Below are 20,713 nucleotides of genomic sequence, written 5' to 3' on the forward strand. Positions count from 1 at the left end.
TTATGATTCACATTGCTGCATTACCCCCCCACCCCACCCTAGCTAGCACTGAGACACAATGTGTCCTGTCTTCTCATCAATTGATCTTCCACTTAGCTCGTAATTGGAGTAGACCTCTCCCTTTCATGTTATTGGTCACCCACCATCTGATCTTTGCCACCGTCAATGCCCTGAATGATGGTTTTTTTTTTGGGGGGGGGTGCGGGGGGGGCCTGCTATCCACCACCCACATTTTCTCACGGCCACTTGGTTCTGGAAGCGGGCCCCTCGGGTGTAGACCCGTCTTTGGCTCATTTGTTAATTGTTGTTCAATATCAAATGTTTGATACCCGAGCCCGCCCATAGGTGATTCGGCAGAAACAAACATCTACTTCCCCTGCACCTCCCTCCATCAAATACCATGCTATGTGGTGCTCCACATGGCCGCCCTCTCTACAGACTATGAGACAAAAAACTTGGCAAAGACGCCCTTCCTTCTCCCCAAAGTATACCCAATGAGGTTATGATTCACATTGCTGTATTACCCCCCCCCCCCCCCCCACCCTAGCTAGTGCTGAGACACAATGTGTCCTGTCTTCTCATCAATTGATCTTCCACTTAGCTCGTAATTGGAGTAGACCTCTCCCTTTCATGTTATTGGTCACCCACCATCTGATCTTTGTCACCGTCGATGTCCTGAATGATTGTTTTTTTTCGGGTGTGGGGGAGGGGGGAGCTGCTCCCCACCACCCACATTTTCTCACGACCACTTGGTTCTGAAAGCGGGCCCCTCAGGTGTAGACCCGCCGACTCCAATTAATAGAACACGTAGTGCAGTGCACTTGATTGCATGGTTGTTTTTTGGTTAGCATAGCATTGTGTTTATTTGTGCATTGTTCTTTTCTTTTCCTCACTAATGCGTGTTCCTTTCTCCATTCTCCCCCTCCATCTTTTCGGTTTTCCCTCTTTTTTTTTTTTTCATCTATCTTGGGTATTCAGTTAGTCTCCTTCTCTTTTTTGTGTGTTCTTTCTATTGCTCACTCCCCTCTCTTCTTCTGTTTTTTCTCGTCCGCCCTTTAAACATCCTGTAGACTGCCTGGGGGATCTGACTTACCTATGTGCCCACCCAACATCATTCACAACCCTTGAACTCCCCCCTCGGTTCTTCCCATGTTCGTGTCCGTGCACAAGTCTTTATGCATTCTTTCCTGGAACGTCCGTGATCTTACACATTACATCAAACGTATAAAAGTTTGCCTCTATCTCAATTCCAAATGTACGGACATAGCTCTCCTTCAGGAGACGCACCTCACAAGACAGAAGCTGAGAAGCTCCGGCAGGATTTGGTGGGCAAGGAGATACACAGTTGCTGTTCTCTGCGAGTGGCAGATGGCTTACGGGCGTCCCAGAGCATCTTGATTCGAAATACTTTGCCCCATGTAGTGCTTAGGACCTGGGTTGATTGGAAGGTCTCTATGTGTTCTCTAAACTAAAGATTAATCAGAATGTACTATGCATGGGTTCAATATATGCGCCTACGGTTCCGAATCGCGCCTTCCTTCTTCAATTCACCCATATATTGTCTGAGATAGATACCGCCAACATCCTGATAAGCGGGAATTCGAACCTGGTCCGAGATTCAGTCTTATATTGCACTAGCCCAATTGACATATCCATAATGTGCAATAGAGGCCTCTTAGGAGATCTTGGGGCTGATCATGGCGTTTGAGACTTATGGCGTCTCTTGCATCTGACGCTCCGGGAATACAGGATTGTCTCTGGTTCACGGCACGCAAGCAAGGTTGGATTTTTTTCCTGATGACCCACCCCTTGCTTCCCGATATCCGTGAGACTTCAATACTAGAGGGTTCACTTTCGGAACACTCTCCTGTACCCCTAAAGGCTGATCTGGTTTTGACACAGACAATTCGCAAGCCCTGGCATCTCAAATTGTCCCACTACAATCACCCAGTGGGCAAGAACCAGCTTAAAACCCATGTGCATACCTTTCAGGAGCACAATGACGGCTCAGTTGACTCTGCCCTGACATTGTGGGCGGCGGCGAAGGCGACCACCATGGAGCAGCTGATTAGGGACCCTGCCCTGTCCCAACAGGCAGAGGGAGGAGCATCAGAAGGTGCTGAAAACGGATATAGCCTATCTCACGCGCGCTTCCACCGCCCACCCTTCTGCTATTACCAAGTGCAGTTTTGAGAAGGTGCACATGAGCCTCAATACTCTCTAAGCCCAGTATGTTCTTCAGAGGTTGATGTTCCAGCACTATAAACAGGGAGAGGAGGAAGGAGAGGCAGATGGAGGCAGGAATGACGCTGGTCGCCAAGCCACAGGAAATCTCAAACACATGCGCATCTTACTGCAGGGTCCTTTACTACAGGGTCCTCAAGTCCCCGGAAATTGCCCAGGGACCGACGTAGACGAATGCCTTCCTGGATGGTATTAGCTTACTATGCCTCTCAGAGGACGGCAGCTAGCTGCTTCAGGCCGCTATCACCAAAGAGGAGATAGAGCAGGCCATCTCAGATATATCAAATCACAAAGCCCCAGGTGAAGACGGCTTCCTGGCAGAGTTCTACAAGTAGACCAAATCTGAGGTTGTGGATCTTCTCCATGAGGCATTCGCTGAGGCTGATATCTCGGGCTTCCTGGGTTTACAATCCAACAGGGTGCTGATTTTGTTCCACCCCAAACTTCCTTTGTGGCAGTTATTGCCCCTATCCCTGCTCAATGGGCATGTCAAGATACTTGCCAGCATTCTAACTGCCCACCTCGTGCGAGTCCTGCCCTCTCTTGTTCATAATTCACAAGTGGGGTTTGTCTCAGGTTGCGCGTTATGCAACTCTCTTTGCACGTTAGCTCAAGCAGTTTGGCTAGCAGCGGGTCTTCCGGATGAGGCCTTGACGCTGTCGTTGGACGCTGAGAAAACCTATGACAGGATAGAATGGGAATACCAGTTTGCCGCCCTCCTGAAATTTGGCCTTGGTGACGACTTTGTCTCCGGAGTGAGATGGCTCTACGACTCCCCTCGACGGAGGTCATTTGTGGGGGCTTTCTTTCTGACCCCTTTCCAGTCCGCAGGGGTACCATCATGGTTGCCCACTCTTCCCCCTTCTATTTCTCCTTGCGATGGAGTCTTTAGATGCATCCTTGCACCACTCAGATCAGTTCATAGGTATGCCCACGCCCAGAGGTCCCTCAACACTGTATTTATATGCAGATTACATCTTACTCCCTTTATCAGCCTAACCCTCCTTCATCCCTGTGGTGCTACGGGTCATTGAGGCTTTTGCAGCAATATCTGGTTACAAGGTGAACTGAGGAAAGAGCGTGGCCATGCCGCTGTCGCCGATTACCACCTGTGCCGCCATTGCCAGTTACCCATTCGAGTGAAAGAATTACCACCTCAGGCATCTGGGCATCCTAGTTAACAGGGACCTAGAGTACATAGTGCTGGATAACCTGGACCCAATTATGGAGCGAATGAGATTGAACTTCATATAGTGGTCCCACCTGAATCTCTTTCTCTGGGGATGGACTCAAGTGGTGAAAATGGTTACCCTCCCCAAATTCACATATGTTTTGGGCATGCATGCCCTAGTCTTACCTCCTCAACCCTCTGTGAGTTAGATAGGACCATTAAGGCCATCATCTGGGGTTCAGTGACACCTCGCCTAGCAATTTGGATGTTTATCTCCCATAGATCAGCACCCCTTGGGCCTTCCTTCTGTGGAGCATTGCTGTCTAGCCCTACATTTGCAACAAATGGCATACAGGCACCCCCAGGTCCAAACCCCCCGTTATGGGTGATTGAATGCAGACTCCAGGATGCCTCGTTGGGACTACAGGCCCTCTATCTTTTTTCCAGGCCTGTCATTGCTGGCACCAACCCCCTGTTGAAAGCCATGTACGCTTCCTAAATGTGGGCTCGCAGGCTGCTTATGGTGGACGCGTTTCTCCATGACAAAGCTCCCCTCTGGAGCAATACTGGTATCTGCCTGGAGGGGTGGGCATGCTTGAATAGTGCCCCTGGGCAGAGCTGGTTTCCTGACTCTTACACACCTGATCTCCAGTGGCAAATTCAAGTCCTTTGAGATTTCAAGGGTCGAATGTGGCCAGTTGCATACTCAACAGAGGGGCTATACACAACTAAGTCATTGCCTGCTGATCAATCTGGGTCCCCAACTCTGGAACATCATATGTTCCCCTGTGCCCTCTTACCCTAATACTTGGGGTGCAATCTCTTGATTCCCACCTTTACTTCCAGCCACAATTGACTAGCCTCAGGGTGACCTGGCAGGCTCGCCTGTAGGTGGAATATGACGAGGAGGAATGGGCAGAACTTAAGGAGGCCCTGGAACGGGGAGTCTGGGAGGCACGGATGAAGCTCAGTCTTTTTAAGATCTTTTAGGGCTGGCACTGGACCCCTGCATGGCTTCAGGTGGCAGGTTGCTTCATCACTCTGTCTGCTGGCAATGCGATCATGCGCCCTGTGATCATGATCATATCTTGGATTGTCCCGCAATTCGCCCCTTCTGGATGGCAGTGGTGTCTACACTCCGAGATCTATGAATTTGCCCTCGCCACTTTCAGACCCCCTAATTCTCCTCCATGATTTATCGTATCTTTCCGAGCTGACCCGCAATGCCTGGCGCTTGCTAGTCACTGCCGTTACAGCGGCCAAGATCTGTATTCTGCGACATTGGCGGTCTCCACAATTGCCTTTGCATGAGGAGTAGCGAGCGGAGATGTACAAGACTGTGTCTTATAAAAAGGTAATTTAGAATGTAATGGACAAAGCAGATATTTTTCTTCTCACATGATCCCCCTTTCTGCTGGATGCCCGCCTCGAATTCGCATTGAATATTGATTCTTCCTGATCACTGTCATTGAACTCCCTCTTTTTGCCCCCGCATTACTATACCTGGCATTCGCCTGGCTGGCTTTCTCTTCCATGCTTTGTAGTACGCTTTTCCCTCCCTTCTTTTCTTTCTGTCCTACTGCCCATCTTTTCTTTGCTTTTCTCCTTCTCAAGCTTATTTTCTTTTTTCTGTTTCTTTACTCCCTTTCTTATATATTTGGATTTTTTATTATTGATGCAGATATCACAATCAACATTTGGATCTCAATATGGGTCCATGCTGGACTTTCATGTCACTGTATTTGCTGTTATTTTTCAGTACTTCACTTATGGCAATAAAAACTGCTACACTAAAAAAAGGCCAGAAGCTTGGGGGATTGGTAGGACTTAGTGGGTTAATCACAGGTGTTCGGGCCAACATATGCACCAATCAGTTTGCACACTGACATTTCTTGTAACCAGTAGCCCCCACACCAATACCCCCACCTCCAAACCAGTAAAAGTCACTACAGATCCTTTCAAAAAATTAATGAGAGCAAAACCCCTCATGATAGTTCCACTCTGCATCACTCAAGTGATGCTGCACACAATTACTCTAGCACTGAAAGCATTTCAGGTTGACACTGTAGTTTCAGTTGTGCCTGACGGACATCTTCAAACAATGCTTTACCTCAAAAAGCTAGCTGTTGCAAATTCCTTACCTGTCACAAGACAGGCTCAGCAAATTTTGCAGTGGGTGATCAAGAATATAGTAATGTTGCCTAACAGCCACATTTGCAGTTGCAGGCGAGTATTGAGTTACTGACCCCTGAGTTGGGGAAGCAAGTTATTTAAAACGAAGTAGTCCCTCATGAACTCCCCCCTCCTTTCTGGAATCATGCTGGCACCCTAGGAGTGGGAGAAGGCAGTGGCCCAAAGAACCACTGCCTTCTCCCCCTGAAGTTTTCCAAAAGGAAAAACTATTTTTTTATTAAAGTAGCACTGATGGCCTTAAGGAACATGAGCTTTTTTATGCAGTCACAGGAATAGTGACATGCTGTGATTTGCAGGTCACCATAGCAATGAATTCAGCCAATCAAAGATGTCGCAAATTGCAAGCTCCCTAAAGAATATTAATTAGATCAGTCTACGACTGTTTCAGTATTTTGTAAACCAACCTATCAATACATCGGTTGATTTGCAAAATACTATTCAATTTGCAAGAAGTTGGCACACAATTTGTAACTACTTTTTGCTATTAGAATAATAGTCCACTAGGCCCTAGATTTCAGAGTACCCAGAGCCAGGATGAAGTTGCTGTGGCCATTTAATTGATTGGTGTGGGATTTTTGCATATGCTTTTTTCACCCGCCAGACTCCACCCCTTAAAACGGTTTCTTATAGAACGTACTACAACAAAATGCGTATCATGACTGCGCCTATGTGGGTCAGGCATCCATGCACAAACCGGATTAGTGCTCCCGACACTTGGTATAAGAAGTAGCCACCAAGCAAGATAGCCTGACCCCAAATAATGGACTTGGCAGCTTGCCTCCTGAAGCTTTAGAGGTTGATTGCATAAACCTCCCTCAACACTGTTTGGAAATCGTAAGGAAAGTAGGGCTCCACTAATGCACAGTCACTTTCCTTCTAAGTGGATGATTCCTTCGAAAACACATAGGCTCCTTCTTCTTCAGTAGCAAACATATGTCAATACTCTGCTTTATTTGCTAGTTTGCCACTTAAGCCTGCAGCCAATCGGGGCCATTTGTCTGATATATCAGGGCACATTAACAGCAGGGACACCAACTGACAATTTCTGTTTCTACGTGTATTTCTAGAGGAGCCTCAAGGATTTGTATCTGCACACACCATACCCATCACCTAAGTCGTAATATCCTACCGTCCAAACACATTTTTCTGGAGTCTCCATTTGAGCCAAATGCATGGCTGTTCTCCCAAAGTTGCTCTGAAAGTAGCTTTTATGATTGCTGTTCCTTCACTTGATGCAAGGGCTAATGTTACTCAAGTACAGTAGTATTGCACGCTCCTACGAGGCCGTTTCTAAAGTTGTCTCCATTTCCCATGTGACTGAAACCAGTGAATTACCCTCTTTCTTTGCACACCCCTTCAGAAGATCCCCTATAGCCACTGAACGTGAGATATTTGGATGCGAGACACGCTGTCATGTATTACATAGATAGCATGAACAACCTTGGGAAGATTAATTTGTTATTTATGTCATATACTACATAACCCGACCCTCAAGGGTTTCACGAATCGTGATATTTCCGCAAAATAAACAGAAAAGCGATATGCCCGTAAATCCTGATAAAACAACTACAGCAAATGTTGATTTGCATTGTAGTTTCATTTTTTTTTTTAAACATGCTTCTTTCGTGCTTTAGGCTGCACGTGCTCTACATCAGCGCATGCTGCCTTCAGACTTTTCAATAAGCACATCATTTTGAGAGACAGCTCGGACTCGGCACTGGCAGAATCATTCAGGGCGAATTACGATTATTCTCCCCTTGCTGATTTGACGGGGCTTCAGACACTTGGCCTCCCCCCACTCCCCTTCCTTCCTGCTGTCATATCTGCTCGAGGGAGACAGAGCGGCAGCCACAATAGACTGTTTTATACTGTGGACAGCTAACCTCCACGGCTCGCCAGGGTAAGATGCATATAGTAAACACTTGTACTCATCCGACAGCTGTTAAGATATCCAACGTGAAAATAAATGCTTATTTTGCATTCATAGTGTGCACATAATGCGGGGAGAGAATAATAATAAAGAAAATAGGATTCACAGGAACAGATGAATTTTTTTTTTTAGATTAATTCTGATAAATGTATTAAAACTCCCGTCAACTGAAGTGGTGTGTAGCAAGAGCATGACCACATATTTTTGAGTTAACATGGTAGACAGTCAGGCTTGGCCCAAGCTTAGGAAATTCGAAAACGTAACAGGATTTTTTTTTTTGGGCTGTCAGCCATTTTTTCTGTTTTCTTATTACACTGCGTCCATCTTGAGCTGATGTTGCTATCTTGGTATGCATTCTCTATGTTCTACCCTACACAGTACGGTATGCTTTCTTCCTTTAAAAAAAGCTACTCTTTTTGGACTAGGATGCCAGGCAGTCCCACAGTCCTTTGTACAAGTCCAAAGGTCATACATACTCTATGTTCTGCCAAAGGATATCATTTCTTCTCCCAACTCAGCCTTTCTTTTAGAGATAATCTACAACTGTTATGTGCACACCGATAACACCACATCTTCCAGGTTGTCCTACTTTGGATGCTGCTATGTCGTTGTAAGGGTGTACAGGAAAGAGTAAAGAAAGTGTTCTTGCTTCACTCGCATGGTCCAACATGAGTCAACCAAAACCAACCCACCATTTTCAGAGTTCACCAGCCACTATTGAGTGTGAGTGTGTTGTTGACTTCTGTTGGAGTTAATTCAGGATGCAATAGCAGGGGCAAATAATGTTGAAAATACCTTACGAAAAGCAGAACTGCTCTTCCACATAGTCTCTGACAGAGGCTAGTGGGGAGAGGGAAGGCAAGCATATGGTGTACAGCCCCCTCAGATAATGTGGCACCTATTTGACAATCTTAGACTAGGCCAAAACTAGGGTAGAAGAGAACTTGCATCTCTTCCCACCTTATTCTGTAATAAAAATGAGATGTGAGACGAGGAGGGTGAGAGAGTGTAGGAGTGAATTTCTTTTAGGTAATTGCAGGACGTATGGGTTATCTTCGCTGGTGTGCTCTGTTTACATCAGCCATTCAATGGGAAATGATAAACAACAGAACCGTGTCTTTCTTGTCTGGGTTGATGGTAGATTTCTGGTCTTTGCCAATATCTTTGTTTTGGTTTCGTCTTGGGTTCAATGGCCAGACATGATCACTGTCACTCTGGAAAAAAATGAGGAATGTATCAGTGAAAATTAACGTTTAGACTGAAGAAGTCAGCTAAAAGGAGAAAGAGAGTTCCCTTTCACCATGGCACCATAAGGTTCTAATCACTTTGCAGTTTCTCTCTAGCTCAATTGAGTGCTTCTGTTGACCTCTTTCAGCTTATCTTAATCTCTTTTGAGGCTGTCTGTATCCCTCTCTTTCTCCTTCCACATAGGTGCCCATTCCTTTGTCTACCTATTGGTCATATCAGAAAGCATTTTACTCCATTCCGCCCATCTCTGTGATGTGCTCTCACATTGAATCACTTACACATGGATCGTAAGTGGCATGTCAGTATTGTGTGCCTGACCTAAGTGGCTGATGCTTTCGAGGAGGATATGTGTTCCTGGGCTTTCCCATGTCCGCAGGTGCATAAAACCGGCGATGGAAGTCAGTAGGTTGAGGCCTGTAGACAGTTTCCTGCCACATAGGGGTTCTGACATGTATTAATGGCCAAAACTCAGTAGCAAGGATGGATAGCAAAAGCCTTTGTAGTTATTTTTTATATGCCTCTAAGAAAGGGCTGTATTTTCTGGGAAAAGCTTGCATCTTTTTATGCTGCTGCAAACTGTTCAATACTTATAAATCTGAACAAAATAAAGCTCTACAAAATGCTGCAAAAGCGAAATTGTGTGCCGCAAAATTTGCTTTATTGTGCCACAACATTTGCAAATTCATGCTGCAAAATCCTGGCGGGTCTGTATAGTCCATGGGTAACATAACCATAACATGTAGACTTCCACAATGGATTGGCCATAGAATTGCTATTTGGTTCCTGTGAGAAGTTGGCCTGGTATATGATGTTCCCTATTCTAGTGAGCACCTTGCACCAGTCAGTAAGTTAGGGTATCATATCTTGAAGGTGCCCTGGCAGGGTCACTTCCCACAGGGAGAGTCACACTAGGCTCTCCTGTGGTAGATATGATCTAGTGTGGTGTGGTGTGTGCACCTACCTACACTGACTGTTTCCTACTAAACCTCTCTAGGAGTTGTAGTCAGGGTGTGCTAAGCCCTTTGCTCCACAACAACTAAGTTCAGTAGATCTTACGTATTATAAGTCTTGTTATATGTACCTATAGGTACCTAATGTGATCTTTCAAATGATATCTTAAGATTACAATTGGTAAACAACAGCAAGCTCTTATCCCAACCGCTGCCCACCAATGTGAGAAGTTGGCCTGGTATATGATGTGCACTATTCTAGTGAGCACCTTGCACCAGTCCAAACAGCCCTTATGGTGATGGTTGTAAAGTCAACCTTATAGACCAGCTATCCTAGTGGTAGCATGGACAAAGCAGTCTTAGGCTAAAACTACAGAGAGCATATGAAGCCAGCTGTTTTACCATATGTAACCCCTTGAATACCAAATGAAAGGACACCACACAGGTTATATATAAAATATATATGTATTTATTACTAACACATCCCCTCTGAACTCTTCATGAGGTCAGAGGACAAAGCACATAACAAGTTACTTAATTATCATACAATAAGTTGCACAAAATACAGTTGAGCCCTAGGGGCATTGCAAACCATATACTAAAATAGTGGTATAAGAACCACGTCACGAACAGAGAGTAGGCCTAGGGCCTAGGGAATCGCTGGGGCTACACTGAGCTAACAAGAGTTAGGAAGCAGGAGGCCCACGGGATGCATGTGCAGTGTCTATACACACACACGCGAGTTACCATAGGGATACAATGGGAACGTAAGAGTTAGAAACTAGTTGATTTAGGACACTTCCTGATGAACTAGGAGAAAGCTACTGAAAACTAGGACACTAGGATAGTCAATACCCACAGGAGCACCGGAGTGCCCGCGTTACCTCACCCGCAGGAGCCGGGTGCATAGGTGTCAAGTTGTGTCGGGATTCATCGCTGAATCCTATGGAGACCTGTAAAAAGATGCTGCAGGCGACCAGGAGAGAAGTGCCCGGTTGGATTCTAGGGCGGATCGAGCATGAAGAGTACCTGAAAGCAGAGTTGACAGAGTCTGGGTCACTAGCCAGTGACCAGGAAGGAATCAGGAAGGAACCAGGCGATGTCGCGAAGCAATCAGGTGATGTCGTGAAGCTTGACTATGCAGCCACATGAACCAGGAGGCGTCGACGATGACCAGGAGCTGGATACAGACTGTCCCACAAAGGATCTCGCTGTTGGTGGTGTCGGCTTCCGGATTGGAGTCAACAGGCCTTGCCAAATGCAACCCACGCAGGAATCGAATATTCGCTTCGAGGCAGACCAGCAAGGTCTGGGGGGCTTCTCCTTTTCAGGGAAGCGGAGCCAACCTGGTACAACCAGGCGGGCGGTTTAAATTCAAAGGTTCGTCGTCACAGAGGCCACTAGCCAACGGGCAAGTAACCGAACAGACGCGTCGAGCACAAAAACACTAGCAGGCCCCACGCGGCACTCGTGGAGTGTGGAGGGCTGTGCGTCAGTGCAGAAGGTGCTCGGGGCTGGGGCTTCTCAATCCCCAATGCACAACTTTGAGGGTGCCTCAAGCTGCACAAGTAGCAATGAGCAGGTTTTTCAAGATGGCCGGTCCCACGTCTCTCGTCGCCTCCACGGGTCTCCGCTTTGCTGTGGCTGCGGATCGGGCTCAAGGAAGTCTGGAAGTCTGGTTCTTGTCAGGCTCTGTGCTCGGGCTCCGGCAGGAGCTTCGACAAAGCAAACCGCATATCACTGGATGGTGCCTGTTTGCACAGGGTGGTCACTCCTTGACCACAATGGAGATTCTTCAGTCTTCTAGTTGCAGTAGAATGTCGAAGGTCCAGAGTTTTGTTTCAAGTTTCAGTTCAGGATAATCAAAAGTCTCTTGACTCAGCTCCTACCTTTATACCAATCAAAGGGGCTGGATTACCTGCTAGGTCTCTCTTATGGGTGGGACCAGGGAAGGGGGTGGTTACACCCCTTTCCCTTTGTCCAGTTTCGCGCTGGGGCTGGAGTGCCACAGCAACTGGTTTGAACCGGACTATGCATGGGGCACCTTGTGTGCCCCAGGCAGTGTTTCATTTCATTCAGCCCTCCCTGCCCCAATACACTAAGGCCTGTCTGGGGTGGCGCTAGCACATCCCAAGGCAGGAAATCTATTGTCCAAGCCTCCCTCGCTGGAAGGACTCCCAGCAGCAGGAGGTCAGACTTGTGTCTGTGGCAGCAGCATCCATTTTGTGATGCTGAGGCTCTGGTTAACTTTAACCGGGATTAACAGGACCAACATGTCTTCTCCCTCTAGAAGGGTGGAATTCTACCCCCGTTGCCAGAACTGGCGAGGGGGTAGTATTCCAAAGCGTATGACACCTTACACGACATGTTTTGATAACGCCAAACCAAAGTTAGCATTTAACCACGAGGATTATAATGCACTTAAGAGTATATGGTATGGCTATATCCTAGAACAGCTATAAGGACATGTTTCCAAAAGCTGCAGACCGGCTCAGCTCATGCTAGAGCCTCATCTCACATAAAACCAAGCACTCTGCCTTCAGGATTGTTAAGGCCTGCCATAGGAGTGACTTATAGGTGCACATGTGTCTAGATATAAGGTTATATATAGGAATACTATACTAAGCAAGGGGTGATTACATGAGTGATCAGCCAGTTGTGTCAGTGTGGAGGGCCAGCCAGGGGTGGCATAATACATGCTGCAGCCCCTGGTAGGCCTTGGATGCACCTATGCCGTGGGTACCTATGGTACACTATACAGGGGCTCATAAGGTGACCCAATATCCAATTGGAGATGTACCTAAAGTACATGGAGTCCATTTTACAGTGAGAGCAGATATCCTGGGGCCCTGATTAGCAGGATCTCAGGCCAACTAAGTCGAAAACCAGCTAAACACTAGGCAAAAAGTCTGGGGCAACCATAGTCTGGTATCCACCGTCCTACAGTGCCCAACACATTTCCGTGACCTTCATTGGCAGTTTTCAGTCTCGCTCTCATAAAATTGTAACGCTGTAACCAAAACTATCTGTGCACACATTCACCAAATCACTAAACATTTAACGGTCCAGGAGTAATACCACTTTAGGGCGAATGATATTGAATAATCTTTTTGCTACTACTCACTTTTCATGTTTGCTGCAGTAAGACTGGGGACAGTGCTTCGCACAATGCTTTGCAAATTAAGCACAGCTTATAAATCTGTTGAAAGAGCACATCATAAAAAGAAACGTTTTCTTACCAGTATCAATAGTTTTGCTGTGTGGGACTATTCAGGAGTAACATTGCCCACTCCAACTTGCCCAGGGAAGACCAGTGATATCAATCAATTATTTTATACACTGTCATGGTTCGAGAACCACTGGGGGGGACATGGTCATGGAAATACAGTCTAAAGATGGCATCCACCCTGAGTGAGATAGTCCCTGCTTCTTTTATTGAAAAGCCTTTGTGTCATTCAAATCCAACCACAGGATTACGAATGACCCACAGTGTGTCAATCTCAAATAGTCTCAAACTGAAAAATCTGTGAGCCTACTATCGATAATAACATAGTGGCTTATCCTAAAAAGTGCAACTCCAATAACCGTTTCTTCTTTTCAACCATTGATGACAATAACCTGCTGTTTAATTACCATCCATATTGATTGTCTCTGTACTGGCTGTCAAGATTATCCTACTGTCAACATTTGTCTACTGCTGAGCTTTCCTTTCCATCACCTCCTTCTGTTGTACATTTCACACTAACTTAACTGTTGAATGGGAGCAACAAATGAACTACTTTTGAGTTGCTGTCAACAACGTTTTTTTTAAGCTTTATTAAAGTTTTGAGTGAGAAAGAAGAGCACAGTGACCTTCATAGTATGCATTGTACATATTTCAAAAATATGCCATAGCCACTTGACTCAACATTTTGTGATTTGGCATTGTGACCACAGCGTCCTACGAGCACGTTGCTATGGATTCTTTAATCCGCTCTTTAGTCAACAGTTATGTTTGTCTTTGAGGACCACTGATATTATTGTTTTTCTTCTGATATTGACCTTTACTTCTGGCCATCAAGATTTTAAATGTTAGTCACCGATAACTATTGTAGACAGTAAGGCAGTAATAGATCATTATTGTTAATATTGAAAAATAATTAGGCCATTGGTGATGGTAGGCCAGTAGCCAAAAGTATGTTTGTGTCAAGAATAGGTGAGTCACTGGTGTGATAAAAGGTAATTGTCAACATCAGATAAATAGATCAACAGAATATGAATTCTGAAAGTAGCTTATAAGTAAGTCCACATAGACAATAGTTCACTGTTGATGTGGGGTAATATTTGGTCAATGTTGAAAGACAAACTCTTCGTCGGAGACTTGCTGACGGTGGAAAGGCATACCAGTATTTTAGGTCAGCAGTAGGTTAGTTTTGATAAATGCTTGTATAGTTCAACAAATATTTCTCACACGGTCTCTGTGTTATTGTAGAAGAGTTTGGTAGGTTAATGTTTTGTATTTAAGTGCCCGGCTAAGGGGGCTGATGTGCTGTGCTTGCCTCATTCATGGTCAGTGTGTGGTGTATGCAGATGTTTGCTTACTGACAACACTACTTCCTAACTTTGCTATCTTCCTTCCTCCCCAGATGCCACTGACCTCCTCTTCTCACTCAGAGATGGCTGTTGGAGGGCTACCATACCCACGAGCAGGGTCTACTCTGAGTGCACTCTCCTCCCCTAAACTGCCACCCCCCACCATCCTTAGTACCGTCCCACAGCAGATGTTCAGCGACACAGGAGAAGGCAGTGGAGATGACCCGCTAGATGGCGATGATGACGATGACCTGGTCATCGACATTCCAGAATAACGCTCAACTCTCCCAGCAACATTGTGAGGCAAGAAGAGTTCAGACAAGCATCTTATCTTAGTCAGCTACCAACAGGAAGCCATTACAGTATTTCATTATTGTAGTCTGGCTACTATTCAAGTAGTCTAAAGAAATGTACATACATAGTTACTTTTTTAAAATTGTTCTTGAGAACCCTTGCAGTGCAGTGGATTTCTCAACAGAATAGCTTGCAGGTGATACATTTTGATTTCAAAGTGAAAGGAATTATCCAGTTTGTGTACAAAATGTTATTTGTAAGTAATTCATTACACACTAATAAAATGTGTAAATAATCAATGAGTGAATAATTATCTTTGTGGTGTTCACATTTTTTGACATTATTTGCACACATCTTCCTTTAACAGATGGCATGTAAATAAGTCATCTTAGTTACAAAGCCATGTCCAAATTGAGCTAGGAGTTTGTTCTCTGTCTAAAGATTCTTGGGTACTTTAAGCTCATTTGTGTTCAAGAAATGTGAGACATGGATGTCGTGTAATGGAGGTCATAGGACTGTTCATTTTGAATTCTTTATATTTTCTTTTCATTATTATTCAATGTAATGTTTCGGAAATTACTTTTATACTCAGTAATTGTACTTTGTGGTGTTTATAAATGAGATAGCACTGGGGGATTAGACTATAAATTCCATTCTAGCCGTCACTGTCTCACAGCATTGCTGTTATGAACAAGACAGTGAGGTTGTTAATATGTTCATGTGGCTCTATATTGAACAACAAAGTCCACAGAATAGTGTGATATAATGTGGGAAAACCTAAATACACTTTTGTGGGTCAGAAGTAACGGGGCCAAGACCACTTGTTTTTTGGATTGACCCATATGCTCCCTCCCAGTTCACTGATAAGTGTTCCCACTCCTTTATGCCCATTTGTTCACTGCTTAAAGATGTTGGAGAGGTAGCTATTGCATTACTGGCAACTGCCTGGGTTATTCTAGTTCTACACCATTCACTCATCTTTCTGGTTCATTGATTGTCATGAACTGCTTCTTCCTCGCCGATTGATGAACTAGGTGGAAGAGCATATTACTGGCAGGGGCCTAGAAGAAATCGTGGTGCTAAAGTACCATATTGGCCAATTAGGTATTCAGTGACCTCTGTCACCTATGTTGAATGTCAGAGGTGGGGAATAATGGGGGAAACGTAACTGGTAATTGCCTTGAGAGGAGGAGGTATGGACCAGAAAGCACTGGGTACGACCGGTATATCAATAGGTCAGGAGAAATTGTATGCAGCGTGAAGTCTTGGAGATATCCCTTGTGGGAAAGTCTTAGAGCAATATTTTGGAAGGCAACATTTTTATTTAATGTTTTTGCATTATATTAAAGGCACTGTTATTTGTTTGCAAGAATTTCAATTCAAGAGTTTTCGTTTGAAAACATTGAATTGTAGGTGGATCTACCCACATGCATTATTTTTCCGACACTGCAAACTACTTCCCTTGTCTCCTGACAATCACTTTGATTTTCTCCATTAATTATAGGAAAGATGTAGGCTTCCCTATAGACAGCTCAAGCTGTTTGTCACAGAAAGGATTACATGCAGTACAACAGAGAGTCGGGTGGTACCAGTGCCTGATAGTGGTCTAAGTGATGCCCTGGAGGTTTTCCTTGCCATGGCTCACCCCTTCCACCCTCCATATGAATCCTTCATGGCTTGCCATACGTTGGCCTTGGTGATGCTCGGGATGCTTTCCTGTTGCACTGTTCAGTGCTGCCCCTTTCCATGGTGGTAGTCGCTTTTGGCTTTGCAAATTCTGAAGCACTCTAACATCCACCGGCATTGACAACGCCAATATCAGAGAAAGGCCATATTAAAATTATATTAAACAATGAACACTTTGTTTTCTGATAGAGACTTATAAACATCTAACTGCAGATTCCTCACATTTTGAATATTCTCCTGCCGTCAAGCTGGATTCAGAAAATCTTTAACGGTACCCCAGGATGCCGGTAGGTGGTATAGCACGGCTCCGCAGCAACGATGTTTCACTCTGAAAGTGATGTACAGAGTCATATATAAACACCTCTCTTGCGCCCTGACGTTAGTTATTTTCTTACCACGACTGCAGGCAGATGCAGCTAAAGAGCCATCAATGGTGTTTCTCCGCTAATTTTCCCCAAAGAAATTTGACTAACCAGTATGCCGAGTGATGTCACTTTCAAATACTACAGGGATTAAACCATGTAGGGACTTTCACAAACTAATGTCTGTCCTTGGGTTGGATCACAACTCCAAGGCCTGCAGTGAATGTACCCTAAGCACCCCAAGGCCATTCGCGAACAAAGTTGAAAGTCGTGAAGCACCGGAAAACTCCTTGCCATGGCCCGATGAAATAAACACTGAGCCGACCCTTGTTCCTCTGCAGACTAAGATTTACAGGGCATGTGGCAACTCCCCAACAAAAAGGATTTTCATGAGGTCATGCTTCGCCTCTTTGGCACAGTAGATTCTCCCTCTGGGGCTCCTCTGGCACACTAGAGAGCTTAGTGGCCTCCCAACTTGGCTTCTGCGGCGGGCTGCTATCTGCATCAGTTGGATCCTCTGAACACATTACAGTTTTCGCATCAGCGCCATTGGTGACTCCCATCGCAACGCTACAACCTATAATGGCTTGTGGTGCAGTGATGTCAATGCCGGGCGATAACTAACAACCCAAAGTGTCCCTCTCCGAGTTATTGCTGATTCGACCTCGAGCGAGGCCGAGTCCTGATCCACCCAAGCTGCATCCTTTAAACTACCCTTCTGATTCTGGCACACTGCCTTTGCCCCATGGACAGGCTTATACACGCCATACTTTATTTGCCAGTGATTCTGATAATGATGCTTATGGTGCTTGGAACAAGTTCACCCCTACCTACATGAGGACAATGCCAGTGGCCTCAAGTACCTCTCCAGACACTGGTTTGGCCTCTCTTCCTGGCCCTGAAGCAGAAGAAAGTAACCCAGACATCGTAACTCTGTACCCTACTCTCCAGAACCATGTAGTGCAGGCCTCACCGAGTAAGGTTAAAACCAACTCTTTCCCAACTACACCACCAGCTAGGGAATCAAAACAAATCGAGACATTTGAGCAACATACGTCTTCCTCCACAAATTAGCATTACGGTCTATCCCTTTAGGCAGTAATTCTTACGCTTTTTGGGACTCTATGTCATAGATCTTTCCAACGGTCTTTGACTATGTAATTTGTATTTAGATGAAATCCATACAGTGTGGTGGTGACCCCGCAGAGTTTACAATTTGTTGTGGCTTGGACACTACTCACTCGTTAGGCTAAACCATAGGTAATAATAATAATAATCACATTCATAAAGCTCCTGGTTACACTAGACTAGTGTGTCCCAGCGGTGGTACCATTGCGGCCCTTTGTAGCCATACCTTGATGAGATCTACAGGCTTCTCCAGCGATGTCCAAGCTTGCCTCATGAATTTGCACTTTGATGGCTCTTGCCATTTTGGGGATAAAGCAGACTTGGCCCTCTAGCTTTAAAGATAGTTGGGCCACAGAGCTCTTTGTGAATCTTTCTGCTCCACTACTACAACGATTCAGAAAAGGGGGTGGTGATGAACAGAGTGCCTGAATTAAGCAGACCACTCTTACCCAGTCCAAAGATCAGGGCTTGATCCATCACCATTTTTTAGCTCACTGCACCATCCCAGCTCAGAACTTGGCTATATGCAAATTAGTCTGTTCCTGTCCCAGTGCATGATGGGAACAGGGCAAACCAAACTACCAAGCCAATTCTTATACTGGGAAGGAAACAAGCTTCCGGGGACCGGTTTCTGCCATTTAAGGCGTCGTCGGCCCGGCTTGCTTGAATCCTGATGGTGCAATGAGCAAGGGACTCACATCTGAGTATACCCTTCCACGCTTATGGTGGACAAAATGATTCAGAAAAGGGGGTGGTGATGAACAGAGTGCCTGAATTAAGCAGACCACTCTTACCCAGTCCAAAGATCAGGGCTTGATCCATCACCGTTTTTTAGCTCACTGCACCATCCCAGCTCAGAACTTGGCTATATGCAAATTAGTCTGTTCCTGTCCCAGTGCATGATGGGAACAGGGCAAACCAAACTACCAAGCCAATTCTTATACTGGGAAGGAAACAAGCTTCCGGGGACCGGTTTCTGCCATTTCAGGCGTCGTCGGCCCGGCTTGCTTGAATCCTGATGGTGCAATGAGCAAGGGACTCACATCTGAGTATACCCTTCCACGCTTATGGTGGACAAAATGATTCAGAAAAGGGGGTGGTGATGAACAGAGTGCCTGAATTAAGCAGACCACTCTTACCCAGTCCAAAGATCAGGGCTTGATCCATCACCGTTTTTTAGCTCACTGCACCATCCCAGCTCAGAACTTGGCTATATGCAAATTAGTCTGTTCCTGTCCCAGTGCATCATGGGAACAGGGCAGACCAAACTACCAAGCCAATTCTTCACTGGAAAGGAAACAAGCTTCCGGGGACCGGTTTCTGGCATTACAGCCGTCTTCGGCCCGGCTTGCTTGAATCCTGATGGTGCAGTGAGCAAGGGACTCACATCTGAGTATACCCTTCCACGCTTACTCTGTCCATCACCACCCCCTTTTTGAAATTATTTTGGCCACCATGAGTGTGGAAGGGTATGCTCAGACATGAGTCCCTTGCTCACTGCACCATCAGGATTCAAGCAAGCCGGGCCGAAGACGGCTGTAATGCCAGAAACCGGTCCCCGGAAGCTTGTTTCCTTTCCAGTGAAGAATTGGCTTGGTAGTTTGGTCTGCCCTGTTCCCATGATGCACTGGGCCAGGGACAGACTAATTTGCATATAGCCAGGTTCTGAACTGGGATGGTGCAGTGAGCTAAAAAACGGTGATGGATCAAGCCCTGATCTGTTGACTGGGTAGGAGTGTTCTGATTAACTCAGATACTCTGTCCATCACCACCCCCTTTTTGAAATTATTTTGGCCACCATGAGTGTGGAAGGGTATGCTCAGACATGAGTCCCTTGCTCACTGCACCATCAGGATTCAAGCAAGCCGGGCCGAAGACGGCTGTAATGCCAGAAACCGGTCCCCGGAAGCTTGTTTCCTTTCCAGTGAAGAATTGGCTTGGTAGTTTGGTCTGCCCTGTTCCCATGATGCACTGGGCCAGGGACAGACTAATTTGCATATAGCCAGGTTCTGAACTGGGATGGTGCAGTGAGCTAAAAAACGGTGATGGTTCAAGCCCTGATGTGTTGACTGGGTAGGAGTGTTCTGATTAACTCAGATACTCTGTCCATCACCACCCCCTTTTTGAAATTATTTTGGCCACCATGAGTGTGGAAGGGTATGCTCAGACATGAGTCCCTTGCTCACTGCACCATCAGGATTCAAGCAAGCCGGGCCGAAGACGGCTGTAATGCCAGAAACCGGTCCCCGGAAGCTTGTTTCCTTTCCAGTGAAGAATTAGCTTGGTAGTTTGGTCTGCCCTGTTCCCATGATGCACTGGGCCAGGGACAGACTAATTTGCATATAGCCAGGTTCTGAACTGGGATGGTGCAGTGAGCTAAAAAACGGTGATGGTTCAAGCCCTGATGTGTTGACTGGGTAGGAGTGTTCTGATTAACTCAGATACTCTGTCCATCACCACCCCCTTTTTGAAATTATTTTGGCCACCATGAGTGTGGAAGGGTATGCTCAGACATGAGTCCCTTGCTCACTGCACCATCAGGATTCAAGCAAGCCGGGCCGAAGACGGCTGTAATGCCAGAAACCGGTCCCCGGAAGCTTGTTTCCTTTCCAGTGAAGAATTGGCTTGGTAGTTTGGTCTGCCCTGTTCCCATGATGCACTGGGCCAGGGACAGACTAATTTGCATATAGCCAGGTTCTGAACTGGGATGGTGCAGTGAGCTAAAAAACGGTGATGGATCAAGCCCTGATCTGTTGACTGGGTAGGAGTGTTCTGATTAACTCAGATACTCTGTCCATCACCACCCCCTTTTTGAAATTATTTTGGCCACCATGAGTGTGGAAGGGTATGCTCAGACATGAGTCCCTTGCTCACTGCACCATCAGGATTCAAGCAAGCCGGGCCGAAGACGGCTGTAATGCCAGAAACCGGTCCC

At 45.9% G+C, this 20,713-nt stretch overlaps 1 protein-coding gene across 2 annotated transcripts in view; it reads left to right on the forward strand.

Annotated features, from left to right (window-relative positions):
* Positions 1–14,901, forward strand: part of INO80E (INO80 complex subunit E) — a 275,519-nt gene extending 260,618 nt beyond the window's left edge. For both annotated transcript variants that reach the window (XM_078652431.1, XM_078652432.1), the window contains one exon: positions 14,362–14,901. In XM_078652431.1, the coding sequence (XP_078508557.1) occupies positions 14,362–14,583 (222 nt within the window). In that variant the 3' untranslated portion in view covers positions 14,584–14,901. The remainder of the gene's footprint in view (positions 1–14,361) is intronic.
* The last annotated feature ends 5,812 nt before the right edge of the window (positions 14,902–20,713 follow it).

Source organism: Lissotriton helveticus, chromosome 7 (assembly GCF_964261635.1).
Source record: "Lissotriton helveticus chromosome 7, aLisHel1.1, whole genome shotgun sequence".
NCBI lineage: Eukaryota > Metazoa > Chordata > Amphibia > Caudata > Salamandridae > Lissotriton > Lissotriton helveticus.